At 41.8% G+C, this 20,818-nt stretch overlaps 1 protein-coding gene across 8 annotated transcripts in view; it reads left to right on the top strand.

Moving 5' to 3' along the window:
* The window catches only part of LOC147025342 (sushi domain-containing protein 1-like), a 105,207-nt gene that overhangs the window by 59,926 nt on the left and 24,463 nt on the right, over nucleotides 1–20,818 (top strand). For all 8 annotated transcript variants that reach the window (XR_015059465.1, XR_015059464.1, XM_085886233.1 and 5 more), the window contains 4 exons: nucleotides 600–758; nucleotides 4,942–5,100; nucleotides 18,046–18,143; nucleotides 18,354–18,549. Coding sequence is in view for 6 of the 8 variants with exons in the window: in XM_085886233.1 (XP_085742359.1) it covers nucleotides 600–758; nucleotides 4,942–5,100; nucleotides 18,046–18,143; nucleotides 18,354–18,549 (612 nt within the window). In the remaining 2 variants the exon portion in view is untranslated. The remainder of the gene's footprint in view (nucleotides 1–599; nucleotides 759–4,941; nucleotides 5,101–18,045; nucleotides 18,144–18,353; nucleotides 18,550–20,818) is intronic.

Raw genomic sequence — 20,818 nt, 5'->3', positions numbered from 1 at the left:
AAAACACTAAGTTTCCTATAAGGAATCATTTTTAATTTTGTTTCACTGCCAGGCAGGCAGAGAAAAATATTATCTTGCTCCTCTCGGCGCATGTGAGATCAGGATGAATTTAGACACGAAGTTTTGTGAAACATCAGGTTCTTTTTCTGATTTGTGTACAAAATATCACATTAATTTTAAAGAAGTATTTTCTTGATCATAAACTGATGTTTGGAGACAAACAGACAGAGGGGACATGATCCAGTTATTTAACTTTGCTTTTTGCTTTGCCTGTGCAGGTAACATTCTTCTGCAGGAGAAAATAATTTCTCAATTGCATTATTTGTAGCTGAGCAACACATCCACACCATCATCTTGTAAGGAAAATATCAACCAAACAACATACTTGTGTATCAAACAGCATCATTCAGATGTGGTAGTTTTAATGAACAACTTGAAGCCTAACGTTGGTCATTCATGTCCAACGGTGTGCAAAGTAATGTTCTCTATCACCTCCGTTTCATAAACTGTGAACCGTTAATGCTTTCTGAGGGCATAAAAGTGATTCCCTTCCAATATATTGCATTATCTTATCATTCATTTCGCTATTTTATGACTAGATGTGGACGAGTGCCAAGAGAATCCAAAAATATGTGGTGATGGAGGCCAATGCATCAACAGCCCAGGTTCATTCTCATGCTCCTGTCTCACTGGTTATCAGCCAAACATCAGGGGTCCTGGTCCATTTCATACCATGAAGGACACAATCCAATGTATTGGTAAGTCCTCCAACAACTTCAACTTCACCCAGAATTCAGATACTATTAAATATTCGATTTTTTTTCAATATCTAACAAATAGAATTGTTCACATATTCCAAAACAGGCTATTGAATACCCTTACCTTAAAATTTTATTTTTAACACATCAAACCATGAACCATTTCCTTTATGAAGTTCCAGGTGAAGAAGCTATTGAATAAAATGCGGTGAAACATTATTCATGTTTGTTGTTTCACTTTAAACATGGAAATGCAAGCAAATGATGAGGTTGATCCAGTACTGGATTAACCATTAGGAAGACAAGGCATGTGCTTTGGAGTTGGGGAAATGAAAATTGGGTGCCTTAGGGCCAGCCAAAAATTCGGGCCACAAATATTTAGTTCCTGCCCTCAAGTTCTGCCAAAACATACTGCCCTCAAGTTCCCCCTCAACAGGATGTGCACAGCATATGTTTGTGCTGCTGCACACCACTGGTGTTAATTCAGCCTTTCCAAACACTGAAGTGGCTCTCCGAATATACTTTGCACTGATGGCCACCAATTGTTCAGGAGAACGCTCATTTTCGCAGCTAAAGATAATCAAAGATGTGAAGCGTTCTACCATGCATCAACAGCGTCTTGGTGCATTGGCCCTTTTGTGCATTGGAAGTGATTTGCTCCGAGAACTGGACTTCAGTTCAGTAATTGAAGAGTTTGCAGTTGTAAAAGCACGCAAGGTTGCAATCTAAGGTCTAGTCAACTGTAAAGCAAAGTGCCAAATCTGTACATGTTTTGTCATGCATATATTCATACACCAGCAAATTGTATAGAGGGATTAAATAAACTATTTTCTTTTCACATTAAATATTTGTCTTCTTTTGTATTAAATATTTTGTTCTTGAATCAGTTCATCTTTTGTCTGGGGTCCATTTCCATGAGCCCGAGATCTAATTTAAAATTTTCAGGCCATTCTCTAAAATTTCAAAATGTGCCTTAGGGCCAGCCGAGGCTTAATCCGGCACTGGATTGATCATGTTGTTGCGGATCTCAGAACCGCATGCATCCAACAGATAGTGGTCCCAAGACAGTTATTCCATTATTATATGTGTAGATAGTCCCTTTCCTTTTGTTTAACGGGATAACAAGGGAGGGCATTGCGATGATCTAATTGCTAGGTTTGCTTAAATGATTTTCTTCTTCATTTCATCCCTACTCTTCTTTTTGTCTGATTATTCCTGAGGTAAATCAGCCACCTGCGCCTTCGCTGTGAGGTGCGCCCTCATTGAGGTCAGCGCATGTGGCACCGCTATGAGGAAATTTTAGCACAGAGCCCTCGTTCCCGGGCGAGCCCTAAACCCAATGTGTGCAGTGAGTCATATAGTGCACTTCGCAGTGCGGGATTATTGACTCGAGCTTTCGATTATCTGGGGGAAGATTGCCGGTTGCATTAAAAAGGAATGCGAATGAATACCTCTTAAGAGGCTGCAGGAATGGTGTTTTTCACAACACAGGAAATACAGCCAGCACGACGCCCACGATGCACGAAACGCGTACGGAGGCCGATAAAGCCGACTCCACGCCATGTTGGTCGGGATACGAGTGTGCGGAGTAGAAGCTACTTGTTCCTTTTCAACCTCAATATCCGACACATATTGGTGCTCGCCCCATGCACACACCAGCGAAGTCGTGCAAACACGAGTGCTGGCCATGTGCGTAATGGCCGAACCACACGCGCTGTATGGAATGTGCTCGAAGGCAGACACGTTCGCCCTCGTGAAACATGCATGGATTTATCCATAACGATGCACCTTCGGCCCTCACTGGCAGCAGCGGATTCCCCACAGATGGTGAACGTCTTCTCGTCTCTACGGCCAGCGAAGCTGCACTCGAGCTGGGGGAATGTAAAGTGCAGGCCGCGTTGGCGCACACGTTGATCGGCGCTGGTCGGACGCCAGAGTGGGTATGCGGGACCCTCGGCCGGTCACCAGGGCACGGCCCGGGGTGTTTTGCAGGACGATTCACGTACCAATTTTGGTATGGGTGATTAGTGTCATGTCATGGGGTCGGAGCGGAATATTGCCGCTGTCTGAGATTGCCTTGCCGGAAACAAAGTGAGGCAGTTTTCGGCAAAAGTTAGCGGGCCACGTGAGGGGTCAGGGCCAATCGGAGTGCCCGATTCAGGTGATGACGTTTCGATTAGTGGTGGCCCCTCCCCCTGTGCTGCAAGTCCTATAAAGGTCAGAGCAATCCCTCCACATTTCTGTCTCTCTCTCTCTCTCTCTCTCTCTCTCTCTCTCTCTCTCTCTCTCTCTTTCTGTCTCTCTCTCTCTGTCTGTTTCTCTCTTTTCTCTTTTGCCCGCTCGATCTGGCCTCGCCCTCGTCCCTCGGCACGACCCGCCTCCTGCTGTCTGGACTCCATCTCCTCATCTCCGCCCACATGACGTCAACACCACCAGCCTACCTGGTCCCGTCTACCCCTCCGCCCCTTCTCCACCCAAGCCTCTCCTTCCTGAATACGGTCTCCACATGCTCTGCTGAATCCAGAGAGGACACAACAGCTGTCGGGTGCCACACTACCTAGCATACCCCCCCCCCCCGAAATTGGTGGCGCGTCGTGCTATCAAGCACAAAGGTACCAAGAACGTAGCCTCAACTGCTTTCCCTTCCTGGCTCAAAACTTCCTCTTCATCGGGTTTTTTGTGTCTGTGTGTGTGCATGTGTGTGGCCTGGCACCTGTCTGCTTAAGTAAGACTGCAGAAGATTGTTATCATTATTATTGGTATTTTCATATTAAGTCTGCTCTGTGTCCCCTTTTGTAAGTTGCTTGTTTATTTGCTGCACCACACCTCTCTCTCCTATCTCTGCACAACACACCACAATAAATCTTGATCGTACCACATACCATTCCTCACCCCTTGTTATAAATTATTATTGGGAATGTTCCCTGCTCGTTTTTGTCGTTTATTCCATTGATCCAGCATGGTCTGAATCCTAGCTCAGCCGGGACTTTATTCCCAACAACCCGTTCCTTTTAGCTGGTACGTCCTTGGCAGTGTCGCTCGGCTGCATCCGGTCCGGTAGAGGGATCTGGTTCGGACAAGGCGTACCGAGGGCTTGTTCCCCGGTAATTAAATCAGGTGATTAATTAGGTAACCCGATTAACCCATAGACGGGAGGACCCTAGGTCACGCCGTTGAATTATTGGCATCCACGGTCAGTTAAGTGACTCGCCATGTCATGGAATTATCCGTGTGCGATGGCCTACCATTCCGGGGAGTTTGGTGGGAACCGAGATAGCTTCCCCCACCTCGTGGTCTTCTCACCCGACCCCCAGCCCCCAACAATATCTTGCTCATGTATGACAAGATGATCCCATCAGGTGAGAACATTGGAAACAAAGCATTGTGTCTGGAAATGGTGCTCAAACACAAAAAGGAAAAGTCGACATTGTTGATCGAGGTTTTAGTTCCCAATGACTTTGGACTAACTGCTATAAAAATCAGGAAAATAACCAAATGCCAGGATATGAAAAATGATTGGAGGAGTTGGAAATTGAAGAAAGCTGAAATTATACCACTGATAGTCGGAGCTATGGGAATGACAAAGAAAACCCTTACTGAGTACTTAAAAATCATTCCAGGGAATCAAATGAGCAACAGGTGGAGGCTGTCAGAGGTTCATTGAAGACTTTGAAATGAGCCATTGGAACGAGGCTATGAGAACGAAGTTTCACAGTTTGGTTCATGATTAACGATCCTTTACCAAAAAGGAAGTGAAGATTTTGAGTCCTCGGAGGAACTTTCTTCCACCTCCTATAATCCGCAAATGGAGATAACAACTAAAGAAAGAGGATGCTTGGCTCATCAAGCCGGTGTAACTTCCAAATTCATGACAATCTAGGGACACAGCACTCTTCCTGAGTCCATCTTTTTATTCACAACACAAAATCATGCCAAATAAACATGCAAAACAATCAGCAAGCTCCAACTTACAGATATCACAACTCCATTGCACCTGCCTAATCTGGACTTACTCACGGTTCCAGCCGATATCCATGCAGCCCTCTCTGCTCATTGCTTCTAAGAACTTATCCAAATCCAGTTTCAACATATCATCTGTCAGTGTTACCACGTGCCCCTATTTAATGTATTATCAGCTAGAGTTACCATCTTCTTATTATCATCAACTCTATTTTACGAGCAGATATTGATGAGTGTCGGGAAGATCCAAGAAGGTGTGGTGTCGGAGGAAACTGCTTCAACAACCCCGGCAAATTCAGCTGCACCTGCCAAACTGGATATCGATTATCCACTGGTCTTTCTGAATCATATCAACCATTATTGAAAGGGACCATCTGCATTGGTGAGTAAGCACCCAGAGTCAAACACCATTGTTGAATCACATGTTTGGAGTTAATACCTTGTAATGTTCGATCAAGCGGAGCACTTGTGAACTATCTACAGCTATCTGATTGCATTCACTTGATTTCATCAATGAAAATTAATTTCACAGCAATACATCCTCCTGATATATACAAAACAAATTACCTTGATCATACAGTATCCTTGCCAGGAGGATACAATATCTCAATTGCATCCTCTTTATCTCGTCCACGTACAAACTGCACACATTGAGCTCTCACCAGCATATTTTGTCATAAGGCACTTATTTTGTCTCCAATGAACTGATAGCAGATTTTACAGCCAGTTTATCATCCTCTCTAAAAGTACGTCACACTCTATGATGCAATTCTGTGTTTTTGAAACACGAGGGCAGACATTTGTAGTTTAGATCCATTCAAATGCTTGACTTTCAAAATGATGTAATCCACCCCTGAATGCTTAGCTCGCATGTGCAGCAACGATGAGCAACAGAGATCATTGGGGCAGGGAATGTGTATCATGCAACAGCAGTAATTGGGGCAGGAAACGTATATCATAAGTGCCAGGTGAGGATTGTCACCTAAAATGGCTCACAAAGCTTCTTAAGAAGCTGAAAATACTTGGAAAATTACCTGAGAGAAATGGGTGTGCCTCTGCAGGATGAAAGATTTGGAGAACTTTCTGATCAAGTTGCCCAAACGGTTGATAACTTTCAGCACATAGTGCAAAAATTCTTAACGATATGGAATTATTGACAATGCGTTCCAGCCGACCTCCCCGATAATCCCTGTCAGTGAGTGGACTTTGAACTTTGTGGGATTACCTCGAGTGAACATGGCAGGCTTGGTGATTTATTTCATGGCCGTGTGAAATTTGAAAGACGATGTTGTCATTCCCAGCATTCAGGCAGACTTTCCAGAAGGAGACACCGAATCTGGTTTGGGTGCTTCTTAACACCGATGGGATGACATGTTGTGGGATGAGAGATCTCCCTTAGAGCGGGGGAGTTTGAGGTTATGTAACTCTACTTAATGTCTTCATTGCCTTACTTGCATGTGTGAAGAGATCGTGCCAAACTACAGTTTGTATTAAATAAAAGGGTGTGTACTTACAAGTGGTGTGAGAAAAGAGAACGGGAGAGGAAATGAACGATAAAGAAGAGAGAGGGAGAAATTAATGATAACAGGAATGTAAGGAAGGGTTCAGCACACTCCTACATCAAATGGGTGCCAGCGCCTTGCTCACAACCTTCTATGTGCAAAAGAAAAATAGGGGGTAAATCTTAATCTACTCGTTCCCATGCAGTTTGGGTCCCACTGACCCACAGAAAGGTAAGGGACTATTCTAAACAATTTTTTTTGTATACCTTGTCGAGGCTCGTGTGAGAGCTAACACACAACGCACAGCAAGGGGGGCATGAGACAAGAGGAGCGGTAGTGGGAGGGACAAAACAGTGGGGAACAAAGACATTAGAAGATCTGTGGAAGGGAGAGGGATGGGACAGGGAACATGGGGAATAGAAGATGTACATTACAGGGACTTTCAGGAAGCAAAGCAGGGAATTTGAAGGAGGTGGGCTTGGGTGGATTATCGGAGGAAGAAAAGATCGAGGATTTGGATGGGGGATGATAAGAGGTGGTGGTGAACAGCTGTTTTGAAGGCCTAGAGGGAAGAATGGGAAAGAATAGAGTGAGGGAGTTTATTCCAAAGGCGGGAAAAAAGAGGAATGAAAGACTGAAGGTGAGCAGTGATTCGTGATTTTGGTAGTTTTACCAGAAGGGGGTTGCTGGCAGACCTTGAGCGCCCTGCAGAAATATGGGGGGGGGACATATAGCAGACAGAGCATGGGGGGGGCTGACCGGAGAGGAGACGGTTGACTACAGAAAGACCACCGACCTGCCTGCGGTGAGAGAGTGAGAGGCCCAAAGACTCAGCCTCATTGCAGGACATACCAATGATCCTAAATGCCTTGGTTTCTACAGCGTGAAGCCGAGAAAGGTGAGAGGCAGGAGCACCAGTCGAGAGGGGAGAGCAGGACTCAATCAGCCTGTGAACGAAAGCTTTGTATGTGGTCAGGAGCTCAGGTGGGCTGAGGAAGGACTTTGCACGATGAGAGATACCCAGTTGGTGACTGGCTTTCGAGGCCAGGTTGGAAATGTGGCTTTGGAGTTTCAGTATACACTTCATTTATCTCACATGCTTTGTTATACACCTTATCGACCTGCAAAGGTGTTCTGTATTTACACACTGTATTGATCCAGTCCTTCTTGTCCCTGGATTTAATATATTCCCCCCTCGTGCAGGTGTCCTTGACTTTTTCATTTTTATTTTTAAAGCTGCAATCAGCAAATGATGGTCGTTAAAGATGTCAGCACTCCTCAACCTTCACGTCTGTCTGAGATCTTATTTGCATCCCTCTTATCATGAAATGATCTATCTGGTAAACCTGGTGTTGGCTTACCAGCGAGGGTGGCTGGCTTGGGATCCTTGGGTCTTGAGTTTGAGCTCCTGCCGATGTTGAATTAACACCAGGTGGGGTTGGATTAACATCAGGTGGGGTTGGCTTGACTGCTGAATTAACACCAGGTGGGGTTGATTCAGCCTGTCTTCCTTCTGAGTTTGGAGACATGAGCATAATTGTACTGGAAATAGGGCACTGCATCAGTGGCATCTGCGTCCTTTATCATTGCTACAATCAGCAGCCACAAGGCTACATGTGAGAGTATGTGTGTATCTATCTGGTTCTTAATACTTCCATCCGGTGATGTACCCATGTTGTTTTGTGAATCTCCTTGTATGGAAATAGTGTCCCTCCTCTACAAAGTCCATTTGTTTTTCACAATTTCACGAACATTCTCCCATTATGATTTTGTTGACCAATTCCATGTTTTCCCATGGTGTGTTCATGCTCAGTATTGTCCTCTCCTGCTGTTGCCTTTGAATCTCCCATTACAAGGGTACATCATGGTGTGGTGTTTCATTCACAGCTTTATCTAGACTCTCAAAAAAACTAGCCATGGCTTCTTCACTGTTATCACTCATTGACACATAACATTGGATTATTGTCAATTTAGAGTGTCTTGAGTGGAATATCACATTTATGATTCATTCCCCCAACGACTTTCCACTCCTTTTTTTTGCAACTGTCTTTTTCCTTCTTTGAGCAAACCATCTTCTCGTCCTGCATGTAAAGTTGTCTATTTCCAATCTAGTTCATCTGTCCAAAGCCTTGCCATATGATGTCATTCAGTCAATATACATCCAAACCATAGTTTCTCATCTCTTTGATAACCTGCGTGAATCTTCCCAGATCTGTCATTGTTCTTCGATATTTTATTGGGTCAGAGGAAGGTCTACATCCTAAAAACCTTCCTTTTGGCTTTCAGTTGTGTCGTTCATTGAAGCAGTGACCTCCTGGGACCTTTCAACTGATGAAGTGAATTGAGTTCTTAAGGTTTCTGTTGTTGGCCGTTTGATGGAAACAAGGTTATTCACCCAGAGTCAAAACCCTTCTCATCTGGATTGTAGGATACATCAGGAATCCAAACAGTCAGCAGAGCAGGTGGCCAATGTACTGCTTGTGAATTCAACATTCAATAATCTCCTTTGCCTCAAGTTGGTTGATTTGTATCACTAAGATTGAAACAGTTCAGCTTGTTTAAGTAATGCCTCTCAAAATGTCATGTGCAGTGTGAAATAACATTACCGTATGTAATCTTCTGAAAATTTCACATTGGATAAGCAGTCTTGACTCGGAAGAAAGTGTCTTCTGGAACAGGTGACTATGTAGATATCTGCTCAAACAGCGCTGTTCTTTCAGCTGTTGTTTAAAAATGGCTACCGGGCAGGTAGTAATCAGGTGAAGCCATTCAACCCCTTTGTGGCTGAACCTCCCTGTGTTTCTAAGACTTTAAATGTTCCGTCAAGTCCTGTGTTCAACTGTTGCAATGTCAGAGATAAAAAGAAAAAGTGTATTCTTAGAAATTAGAAAGTTGTATTGGAATCTCACTGTTAGTATACAGAAGATTTAAGCACAAATATACACTACATGGCCAAAAGTATGTGAGTACTTGCTCGTCTAACATCTCATTCCAAAATCATGGGCATTAATATGGAGTTGGTCCCCCCCCCCTTTGCTGCGATAACAGCCTCCACTCTTCTGGGAAGGCTTTCCACGAGATTTTGGAACATTGCTGCAGGGATTTGCTTCCATTCAGCCACAAGAGCATTCGTGTGGTCGGGTACTGATGTTGGGCAATTAATTCAGCCTCGCAGTTAGTTTTCCCATTCATCCCAAAGGTGTTTGATGGGGTTGAGGTCAGGGCTCTGTGCAGGCCAGTTAAGTTCTTACACACAGATCTCGACAAACCATTTCTGGATGGACCTCGCTTTGTGCATGAGGGCATTGTCACGCTGAAACAGGAAAGGGCCTTCCCAAAACTGTTGTCACAAAGTTAGAAGCACAGAATGATCTAGAATGTCATTCTATGCTGTAGCGTTAAGATTTCCCTTCACTGGAATTAAGGGGCCAAGCCCAAACCATGAAAAACAGCACCAGATCATTTTTCCTCCTCCACCAAACCTTACAGTTGGCACTCTGCATCTGGGCAAGTAGCATTCTTCTGGCATCCGCCGCACCCAGATTCTTCTCTCGGACTGCCAGATGGTGAACCGTGATTCATCACTCAAGAGAATGTGTTTCCAATGCTCCAGAGTCCAATGGCGGTGAGCTTTACACCACTCCAGCCGACGCTTGACATTGCGCATGGTGATCTTAGGTTTGTGTGCGGCTGTTTGGCCATGGAAACCCATTTCATGAAGCTCTCGATGACCATTGCTTGTGCTGACGTTGCTTCCAGGGTCAGTTTGGAACTTGGTAATGTGTTGCAATCGACGACAGACGATTTTCCACGTTACATGCATCAGCACTCGACAGTCCCATTCTGTGAGCTTGTGTGGCCTACCACTTCGCAGCTGAGCTGTTGTTACTCCTTGACATTTCCACTTCACAATAACAGCACTTAAAGTTGATCGGAGCAGCTCTAGCAGGGCAGAAATTTGATGAAGTGACTTATTGGAAAAGTGACATCTTATGATGGTGCCACGTTGAAAGTCACTGAGCTCGTGAAAGTCACGGCCCATTCTACTTCCAATGTTGTCAATGAAAATTGCATGGCTGTGTGCTTAATTCTATCCACCTGTCAACAATGGGTGTGGCTGAAATAGCAAAATCCAGTAATTAGAAGGGTTGGCAATGTAAGTGTACCTTTACCTTCTTGCATTTAACCACAAAAATACATTTTCATCAAGAAAGATCCTTTTATCGTGGAAGTTTGATAATTGCCTCGATAATATGCAGCCCTTTTTACCTCTGCCCCCAAAAGCAGTCGGAGTTTCTGTTTTCACCCCTGTTTGTTTGTTTGTCTGTGAGCAAGATATCTCAAAAAGTTATTGACTAATTTGGACGAAACTTGATGAACAGTTTGGGGGTGTGACAATGACGAATGGATTATATTTTGGTGAAGATTCAGATCCAGATACAAGAATTTTTGAAGTGATTCTTCACCATTGAGATTGAGATCAGTCAAAAACGATAAATACCACGGTATTTAAAAAAGTTGTGGACAAATTATGACAAAACTGATTGGATGAGTTGGGTAGGTGACAAGAACAAGCCGATTCGATTTTTGTTGAGGTCCTGATCCAGATCCGGCCCATCAGTGGGACACTAAACGTGAACTGTTCAGCCTGGCGGAGGTTTACACTCGATGGAGTGGCGTTCCAGTTACCCTTTCCAGAGGAGAGGGTGTTGCATTTGAGTTTGTTTGTCTGCTTGTTTGTCAGTTTGTCTGCACAGAACGTGAGTATGCTTTTTATCTGCAATTGCTTGTCGGATTGAGCCGAAATTTTCACCATACGAGAGACGACTCATGGAGAATATTTTATTGATAATTATGACATCATAGGTCACGTTGTGTGGCAGCTATGTTGGAAAAAGGGGGGAAAATGGACTTCTATATCTCTGAAACTGCACAAAGGAAAATTGAAACTTGGCACATGGTGAGTACTCCTCATGGGGAATAAGTGTAATTTTTATGACGTCATAGATGCCTTCGTTATGACGTCATAATTGCACACATAGAACACATTTTACTAGTATGAAATTTTTTGGAGGTAATCTTGGGATAAATTGGTCCACAGAAAAAAAATTGATGAGATCATCGCTCATGTGGTTCGGCAGCCATGTTAAAAAAAAAACCTTCAAAAATCTTCTCTGAAATGGCTGAATGGCTGAACAGATTGAGGAGAATCTTTACAGGTGTGACCATTTATCCATGAAGAACAAACCGTTCCCACCTTATAATGTCATCGGTCACATGGCTTGGAAGCCATATTGGATTGAACAAAAATCTTTAAAATTATTTCTCTTGAACTGCTTCATCGATCAAAGTGAAACTTGACAGTTACAATCTAATAGTGATGGGGGAGACATGTTTTAAATTTCATCCTGATCAGATGCATGGTCTGCAAGCCAGAATTATTAAATTTTTGAATGCATATTCTTTTTGATTTTTTTTCAATCAGGCTCACTTGGCTGCACCTGGCTGCGTTTGAGGGTAGAGGAGTAGTAGCTGAAATGCGTAATCATATCCAGGTTCGAAGTGATGACTTCATCTTTGCTTTTTGCTTGTTTGGTACACAAACACAAACATCACACAAAACAATCTCTAGATCTGCAATTTCTGATTGCTCTTTCTTGTTTAATCTCCCTTTCCAAACCATTATATATTGATATGATGTTTGAAATAAATTGTCTTATGACTTTGCCACCAAACACCATTTAACGTGCAATAAGTCATAAAGTTATTGTGAAATCTTAGTCACAGTGCTTTTCCAATGAATTTGGCACCATTGAAGGGAACTTTCTGACATTCTTTTCGGAACAGAAGGTTTCAGGGTTACTGCGGTCAACTCATCTGTGGAACTGCTTGTTTTCCCAGGGCCTGTGGCCTCCAGAAAAAACAGTCGACTGCAACTGATAGTGAGTTAGATCATCACTCTGGCTTTAGCAAACTTGTCCCTTTCATAACAGCAGCCAAGCACATGCTGATAAGCTTGCCACTTATGATAAATCATTGCTTAAGTCAACTACTATACAACAGGACTTGCATGTCAAGGCAAATCAGAAGCTAACATGACCAAACACAAAGGATGCATCAGATCTAGTAAACTTCCCTGTGATCTAGTAAACTTAGACTTCCTTCCAATTGCAATTAGGAAAACCATCATTCTTTTTTTGCTCATGCAATGTATAGATGAGTCTCGAATCTACAATAGCAATTGTTTTCAGAAGAAAAAAGTTTTTGTATTGTGTGAGTTAGGTAGTAGAAAAGCTGTAGGAAAGGGATGGGGGGAGGTGGAAGTGAAGAGAGTTTCGAGGAATGGGTATGGCCAGAGAAGAAGGAAGCTTTTAACCACATTATCACAAGTGTGGAGTACATGCGGAAAGACTGACTCTTAAGAGTTCTTTATTTTTTAATATATGGTTGTGGTCTGAGCCTGCATTGCACCTGATAGCGCTGGGTTAAAATGTGTGGGTGCAAAGATCACCTGCTCATAAGTGATTGTGCAAAATATGGATTCATTATTTTATTCTGCAAACCAAAATAAATATACGCTTTTTAAACAAAGATTCATTTTGTTTAAATAGCCAAATGAAGATATTTCAATTTTCTGCAAAACATAAATTATAATGAGGAGAGGAAAGGGTGGTCGGATATCTTGGCTGGTCCTGCTAGCTGTCGGGTCCTAGATTTAACCTTGGTCAATCCAACAAAAATAGAGACGAGTGCAGTGGCCAACAGTGCAGGCCACCCTTGAGAGGGCATGTTAAGCTGGCTGTCTCATCTTTTATTCAGTTTGGGAATGGGAGCATGCGCTGGAACAGCGCGTCACTGCATCCACATTCCATCGGTACTCCAGGGGCCTCCGCCAAGCCATCCCCTCGGCAGATACCTGGCCCATCCCCATCTCCTTGTGATGCCAATCAACCTGTTGCAACCATGAGGCATGTAGTCGGCCCGTTGACCTCCTCCACTCACGAGGCTCCTTTGCTGAGAGAATATGGAAAGCAGAATCAGAGTCAGGAAAGGAGCCACATTTCCATACAGTCACAGCTGACGCTCACGGACTATACAGTTAACAAATCTCATTTGAGTCTCCCTCAGCAACTTCTTGTTGGAGACAAAGTCTGACCAGCGATAGCCAAGGATTTTCTGAAGAGATCTGGTACTGAAGGAGCTAAGTCTTCATTCCAAATCCCTGGTCAAGAGTCCAAGTCTCACATCTGTAGAGCAAGAGTGGAAGCACCAAGGACTTATAGGCTCGGACTTTTGTCCTCCTCCATAGGTTCCGACAGTGCCACACCATATTACCTTGTGAATCCATGACTCCCCATGGCCGAGCCAGACAGCCTATTGACCTCTGGTTCACAACATGCGGAGACATGACTATCACTGCCAAGGTAAGTGAATCTGTTGGTGCTTGCCGGTGAAGTTTAGTTACCACAGGGACAATTTATATGTTTGCAGGATTTTAACCATTGCCATCACCACCACCCTCCCCCAATCCTCATATGACCCTGCATTCCCACTTCCTATTTTACCTTTATTCCTGTCTCCTCAAAACCTAATTTCCCCACAAATACTCCTCAACCCCCTCATTCTCTCTTGGTCCTGTGTTTTGAATCATTTGGGCTATACTAGACCCAAAGTCTAGTTGACCTCAGCAATCATGTGTTATTCCTCAAACACTTGGATTTCCACTTCGTTTTATTCCTCCCCACATCTCTTTTTTTGTCAAAGCCTCCCTCTATTTTGCTTCTCAGCCCTGCTGTTGGTGTTTCACTTCTCTTTCTCGTGTTCCTCGTCTTCTGTTGCATCCTCATCAGTTCTATGTTCCAGCTTTTCCTTGAGCCTTAAACACATCCAAGACCTTTTTCCACGCCAGACTACAAGGAAGATGCCAAGTGATTTACCCTCCCCCTGGTCACTCTCAGCAGTTTTTTTTTCTTTTCAATGGACTACCCCTCAAATAATGTATGGATATGTTTCATATACTGTACAAGAGGAATTTTATACATTTCAAAAATAAGTCCATTTATTCTGAACTACACAGGAATTAAAAAAATGTTTCCATCATGGCTGCTTCGCTAATTCAAATGTTATGTACATTATTAGCTTTTATTACCTACGTACACCACTTTTATTTTACAAAACAGAACAACATTTAAATCCTTTGAGTCTTTGATTAATTTATTCATTCTCTCTGTAGAGTGAACTGCTTAATAATTTAACACAACAGACAACAGATAAAACACACAAAGGGAACATTTCCTTCCTGGCATTTTGTCCTTTCCACAGTCTTTGTTGAAGTCCCTGCACAATTCTCCTGAAATAAGTCGAGGAAATCTGTCTCATTGAAGGTGATAAACACCCATATTGCATCAGGGAGCACACCCTATAAGATGGTTGACTGAGACCTTTGGATCTGGAATGGAGCAGGTACATGCATGCCAGCATCTCACCCCGGGTGCAGTGTGGAGCTGTGCGATGATAATAGCCACCACAGGAATGTTGGACCAAGGTGTGGACCAAGGTCATTCAAAGAGGTCCTCGTTCAGCTCGTGCCTGAACTTGACTTGGGACCCTGACTGCCACATCCAATTTAAAGGAACGATCCCAAATGGAGTAGGTGTTCACCAAAACAGCTGTTCACTCTGTCAAAGATAAAATAGAGCCATGTTCACCGCAGCAACTAATTGCAATGAGAATACAAAGAAACGAGTTTCATTTGGCATTTTATAACTCTTTTTTTTTTATTTCCAGGCTTCACCCAAACTGGACAGTCCTTCACCCACCCCTATCCTTTGCTAGTTGAAATCTGAAATCCTTTGTTTTTCATCACAGTGGTGGTGTCAATGGGAGGGGCAGGTGTGGCGAGTGCTACCACGGCATAATGCCTTTAGCCAGCTCGCTCCCCTCTCCTCAAATGAGTAAAGAGACAAACCAGCTGAGAAAACAGATTGTGTAAGCCTCTTTGCTTCCCCCCAAGATATCTGTTGTTCAGTGGTCAAGATGGAAGCACAATCTGCATGCCTTGTTCATACAGTTCCATAATGGTGATGATGAAAGAAGTGGATACATGTCACTTCAAGACACTGAATCAAATCACTAAATCTTGCGACAACTTTCATAACGTCGACTCCATGCTTGGAACGTCTCCTTTTTTCTCAATTGATGCAACACAACCACCTGCTTTTATTCAGTAATACTTATATTGCTTTCAAAGAGTATGACGTCAGTACATTATGCCTTTTACTTTCTCACCAGGAAGTACTATAAGTTTGCTGGCAAAAAGAGAAGGTAGGGAATAAGTTCCTTGTTTTTGACCCAGCAACCATGCAAGAGAATTGACATAATATCCAAGTTTGAGTAGAGAGAGAGAGAGAGAGAGAGAGAGAGAGAGAGAGAGAGAGAGAGAGAGAGAGAGAGAGAGAGAGAGAGAGAGAGAGAGAGAGAGAGAGAGAGAGAGAGAGAGAGAGAGAGAGAGAGAGAGAGAGAGACTGAGACTGAGACTGAGACTGAGACTGAGACTGAGACTGAGACTGAGACTGAGACTGAGACTGAGACTGAGACTGACTTTGAGTTCTCATGATAATGTAGTTTTGTTTTTCTTTTTCCTGATTAGGATTGTAGTTCTCAACATCATGATTGCAAATTAAAAGTATTTAAGAGAAGTTGACATGGACAAAAAGCTTGATGCAGCATGTACTAAATACAATTGTGTTTCAGACTATGAAAAAAAAAATCCAGATAAACATGTCTGAACTTTTGCTTTGACAGACATGCCAAACCTGTGCCAAATAGCTGATTTACAATTTTTTCCTCTATCATTCCTCCTCCTCCACTTTCCACCCCCTCCCCCACTCCATTCCCCTTACTTCCCCTTTCTGTAAATACTATGAAGATTTCATAATTAGGTAAAACCAAAATATCATGTTATTCCCTTTTTTTATGGAGCTCGCCCTTCACAAGACCAAAGGCCACTCGTGTTGGGAGAGTTTGAAAAATAACGCTGACGAAATTTGTTAACATTCCTCTTGAATTGCCGAGGGTTGTAGAATGGGGAAAAGCAAGATATTGGCAAGGAGTTCCAGAGTAGAGCAACATGAGGATATAATCTGGAGGAGTATGAAACGGTGTTGGCCAAGGGATAGAAATACTATAAGGGTGTGAAGAAGTCGCAAAATGTGTGGAACGTCTGAAGGTATGCTCAGAGGGAACATGAGTGGACCTTCAGAACATCTTCCATGATGACATCTGCAGAAGTGATTTAACGAAGTTAGAGAATGGAAAGAGGTTCCAACGATGATGCCTTCATTCCCTACAAGATTGACAGCACACTTCTGGATCTTGTGAAGGAGAGAAAGATGACAAGGTGGGGCACCAGCCCAAGCATGGGAGCAATATTGCATAAGAGGCTATATAGTGGTTTTATAAAGATATGAGAGTTCTCAGAGGGAGGTATCATCGTGCAGGGTATATACAGTACAGCCAAAGTGTTTGGAAGCACTTTTTGCGAAACCGGAAATATACTCGATATCAAGCCCAAGGCAGATTGATATCAAGGGCAGATATTCCTGCTCCACCCTCCGTATTCACTCACTTTATCAAAAAAAATCGATTTTTAGCATGTGCATTAAGACATCATGTGCATTTAACAGCTTACGCCATGATTGCATTGATTATTATCATCATTATAATTTTTATAAAGACTAATGTTATTAAAGATTATTTATCAATAATTACACAGACTTTTTATACACAAGTAACCATGTCAAATTTGAACTGCCATATATTCTAAACTACATTGAAACTTTGTGTTTCTGCAGGTGTTGAATTATTTCCAAATTTTTCCCACAAAATCCCTTCTGGGAAGGCACCCACCCCATGTTTGATCATTATAAAGAGCACGTGATCCATGGAATAATGTAATGAATGCCAATTATTAGAGAACAGAAGATAGATAAAGAGAAGTGTTGAGATCTATAGCCACAATTAATTCTTTATAAACAATGCTGATCACGAGATGAGAATACACGTCTCTCACTGAAATGTTCCGGTTTTTCGGGGATGGAGGTTATATTTTCACACTGTCTGTCTCTATCTATAAGCAGGATAGCTCAAATAGTTATGGACTGATTCGGACAAAACTGGTTGGACAGGTTGGATGTGTAACAAGGATGAATTCATTCAATTTTAGTGAAGATCTGGATCTTGATACTACAATTTTTTCATATATTTTAAAAAGTAATTCTTCACCATTAAGAGATTGGCGTCAAAAATGATATATAGTTGTGGATGAATTTTGACAAAACTTAATGGATGAGTTGACAAAACCAAGCTGATTAGATTATGGTTCAGGTCCGGATGCAGATCTGGCCTATCAGTTGGTGACAAAATGTAAACTGTTCAGACCGATTAATTAATTAATTAATTTTTTTTGACATGGATTGCCCGGATTTCACAGAAATGGAAATAACCTTCTTTTGGAAAATGGTCATTAAACTGTCGAGACTAAAAGCTAATGATTGGTATCGACAAAACTTTGTTAATTTATCTTTTATCAGTCCTGTGTGGTATTTAAAGAAAATGAACAAGGTAATGGCTTTCAAGCCAAATATCATGCTACTTTTCAGGAATCTTTGTTTGTCCAAAATGGTTTTTGGCAATCATTAAAATAAGTGATTGTAATATCAATGTACAATAATTACAACTTCACTGTAAATGACAACAATGTTTGTTTGTATCTACAGACAGAATCGTTATATGCACAAAACTGAGCTTATAATGTCTTTCTGCAGCTGACCCCGTGTCGTTTCGAGCTCTGAACATTGATAAAAACTCAGAGTTGACATGGGAAGTGGAGGGAGGCATCCAGGACACCATATACAGGTTCCAGGTATGAACAGCAAATTACTTTTATCTTGACAATAATCGCTAGTCACTGGAAAATTCAATAAGGCTGCATTTACTGTTAAAAATGTGAAATGTGAAAAAATAGATAATGATCACTTCTACCAATTCTCACTTTCGTTTATATTTTATTAAAAATGGCAGATTTACCTTTCTGGTTTGCTTACATTGTCATCCAAATCCTATTTTCAAATAGGTCAATCTACGAGGAGAACGTCCATATGACCCAAGTTTTGTGGACAATCGTGAGATTAAGCTGATGTCTTCCAACCAAACCGTGCATGTACCTCTGTCACTCTTGCCTGGCACTGAATATACAATTGATGTCTCAGTCACCAATGCCTCTGCCTCAAACTCCACAAAACGACTCGTGATGGTAGTACCAATTGCAGGTGAAATTAACTGTGCATATCATGTGTATATAAATATAATGAAGTTCAGAAGGTGATTGGATATATGGCAGTAAACTCGTCGTCATATGTCGGGTGAAAATGACAGTTCTGGGACACTTCACCTTTGCTTCACCCTAGCTTAGCCCTAACCTTAGCTATGATGATGTAATCATATAACCTTCATAAATACATAACCATGTAGTCATATATTTACTAAATCACATTGGGTTAAAAAGAATAGGTTCTGTGGCACTTAAAATTTTGACCTTGAATACCCCTCTCCTCATCTGAAGATGATATAATCATATACCTTTCATAATTAGGTAGCCATGAGGTCATTTGATGTGCACCAACTTGGTTTGCATGGTTTATGGTTTTACAGTGACTAACAGAGTACCTGCCCTATGGGTGATTTCCTTCCAAGCATAGAACATGTTCTTCTCACGCATACCTTTTAATGGTGGTGTGGAGGCAAAAAATAAAAACCCGGGTTTTGTGCACGAAGCAAAAACATACCTTCTGTTTATAATTAAAAACATCCCATTGTACTGGAAAACGTGGGGACAGCAATACTGCACTGTAAATGGTGGAGACTTGTTTTACCCTCCCCCACCTGGAGGCGTCGCTACACGGCACACATTTATATAGAGAATTTTCGTTCCCCCCCCCCAAACCGCCACAAAGATAAAAACACCCCTATACATTAAATGGTGTCATGCTGATTATATGTACTAAGTCTGGATGTAATTTGCCCAGAACTGTCGGAGGACTAGCGTGATAAACGCACAAACACCGGTCCGTGAATTATAGTAAAGATTATTTTAATATCGCCATCACTTGAAGCACTGTGTTGTGTTTTGTGAAGACCAACGTGCTCGCCTTTGAATTATTTTCTAACAATTAAAAGAAAGGAGTTTTTAAGATAGTTTATCCATTAATATAAAAACGTTGTCAGACTGACATGAATGATGAAAAATCATTTCATTTGTCCTGAATTACATGCAAGTAGCAGGAAAAAGTGTTCGTTTGATTCCCAAGTAATTTGACAATCTCCACCATTGTGGAATTATTTCTGACAATGCAGAGTCCTACTCACCTGTGATCTTATATAATACAATGATTTCAGTTGATACAATGGTGCTATCTGTACTCAGAAGTAGTAGGCCGAAACCACATTTGGCCCTTGTTGTAATTTTTTACCACCAACCTCCCTAAACCATATTTGTCCCTTGTTCTAACATCGTTTTTACCATCAACCTAAAAACTGTATTTTTACATCGTTCTGTCGAAGGGGTATGTACATGCATCACTTGCAAGACAATGGCATTAGGAGACATCAATGCACTTTTAGTTAAATTACAAGGACATTAGTAGACAGACAAATTAACACTGTACGGGATTTCAATTTGGCATCTTCAGCAAATATCCTGAGCTATATGCTCAGATAGGAACGCTAAAAAATACCAACCTGAAACAATCACTTCCATATGTATTTTTTAATGATGTACTGCTATACTCCCTTTTGGCGATAGATAAGGAACCTAGCCAGCTGAACATAAGCACATAATGTCCTACTCTTTTGAGAGAGATATTGTGGGACCTTTAATATCCATAAACTAATTTCTATCACAACACCCGGCTAAAGATGTTTCCATCTAAAGTGCACGGATAAGCAGCACCCCCTGCCGTCACTGTACCAGTATTGTTAGTTGGGATATATATATATATATATATATATATATATATATATATATATATATATATATATATATATATATATATATATATATCTAGCCAAATTCCCAACAAAATCTTTCCATTTATGGTGAAGCCACAAATTTATGTTTCTGAGAAATTTTAAATGTCAAGCTATTTGATGAGCTTTACCATTTATCAAAAATAATAGAAGAAGTGCTTGGAGTTTTTCATTCGGTGAACTCTTCATTAGGATCAGATTTTACACTCTTCACAAGTTTTATGCAAAATGTGTTGCCTCATTCTGATTCTATAAAATGAAGTTGCTGTGAGTCATATTTTAAAGGAACATTCCAGGTCATTGAATGTCTCGTTAGATTTTTCATCATGGAATGAAGGACTGTCTGATTGATATGAGACAAAATAATACCCAAGTTAAAAGGCAATGGTCATCATAGCCACTGCTTGTCCACCAAACATTCCCAAAGTATAGGAGAAAACGAGCTGACATTTTGAAGGTCTTCAGCAGAATTATACGGCAAATCGACAACATTCCAGAGAATTTATTCAACAT

This window comes from Eptatretus burgeri, chromosome 6 (genome assembly GCF_056783735.1).
Source record: "Eptatretus burgeri isolate ZD-2024b chromosome 6, Ebu_testis_v1, whole genome shotgun sequence".
Lineage (NCBI taxonomy): Eukaryota > Metazoa > Chordata > Myxini > Myxiniformes > Myxinidae > Eptatretus > Eptatretus burgeri.
This window is presented reverse-complemented; position numbering and strand designations above follow the sequence as displayed.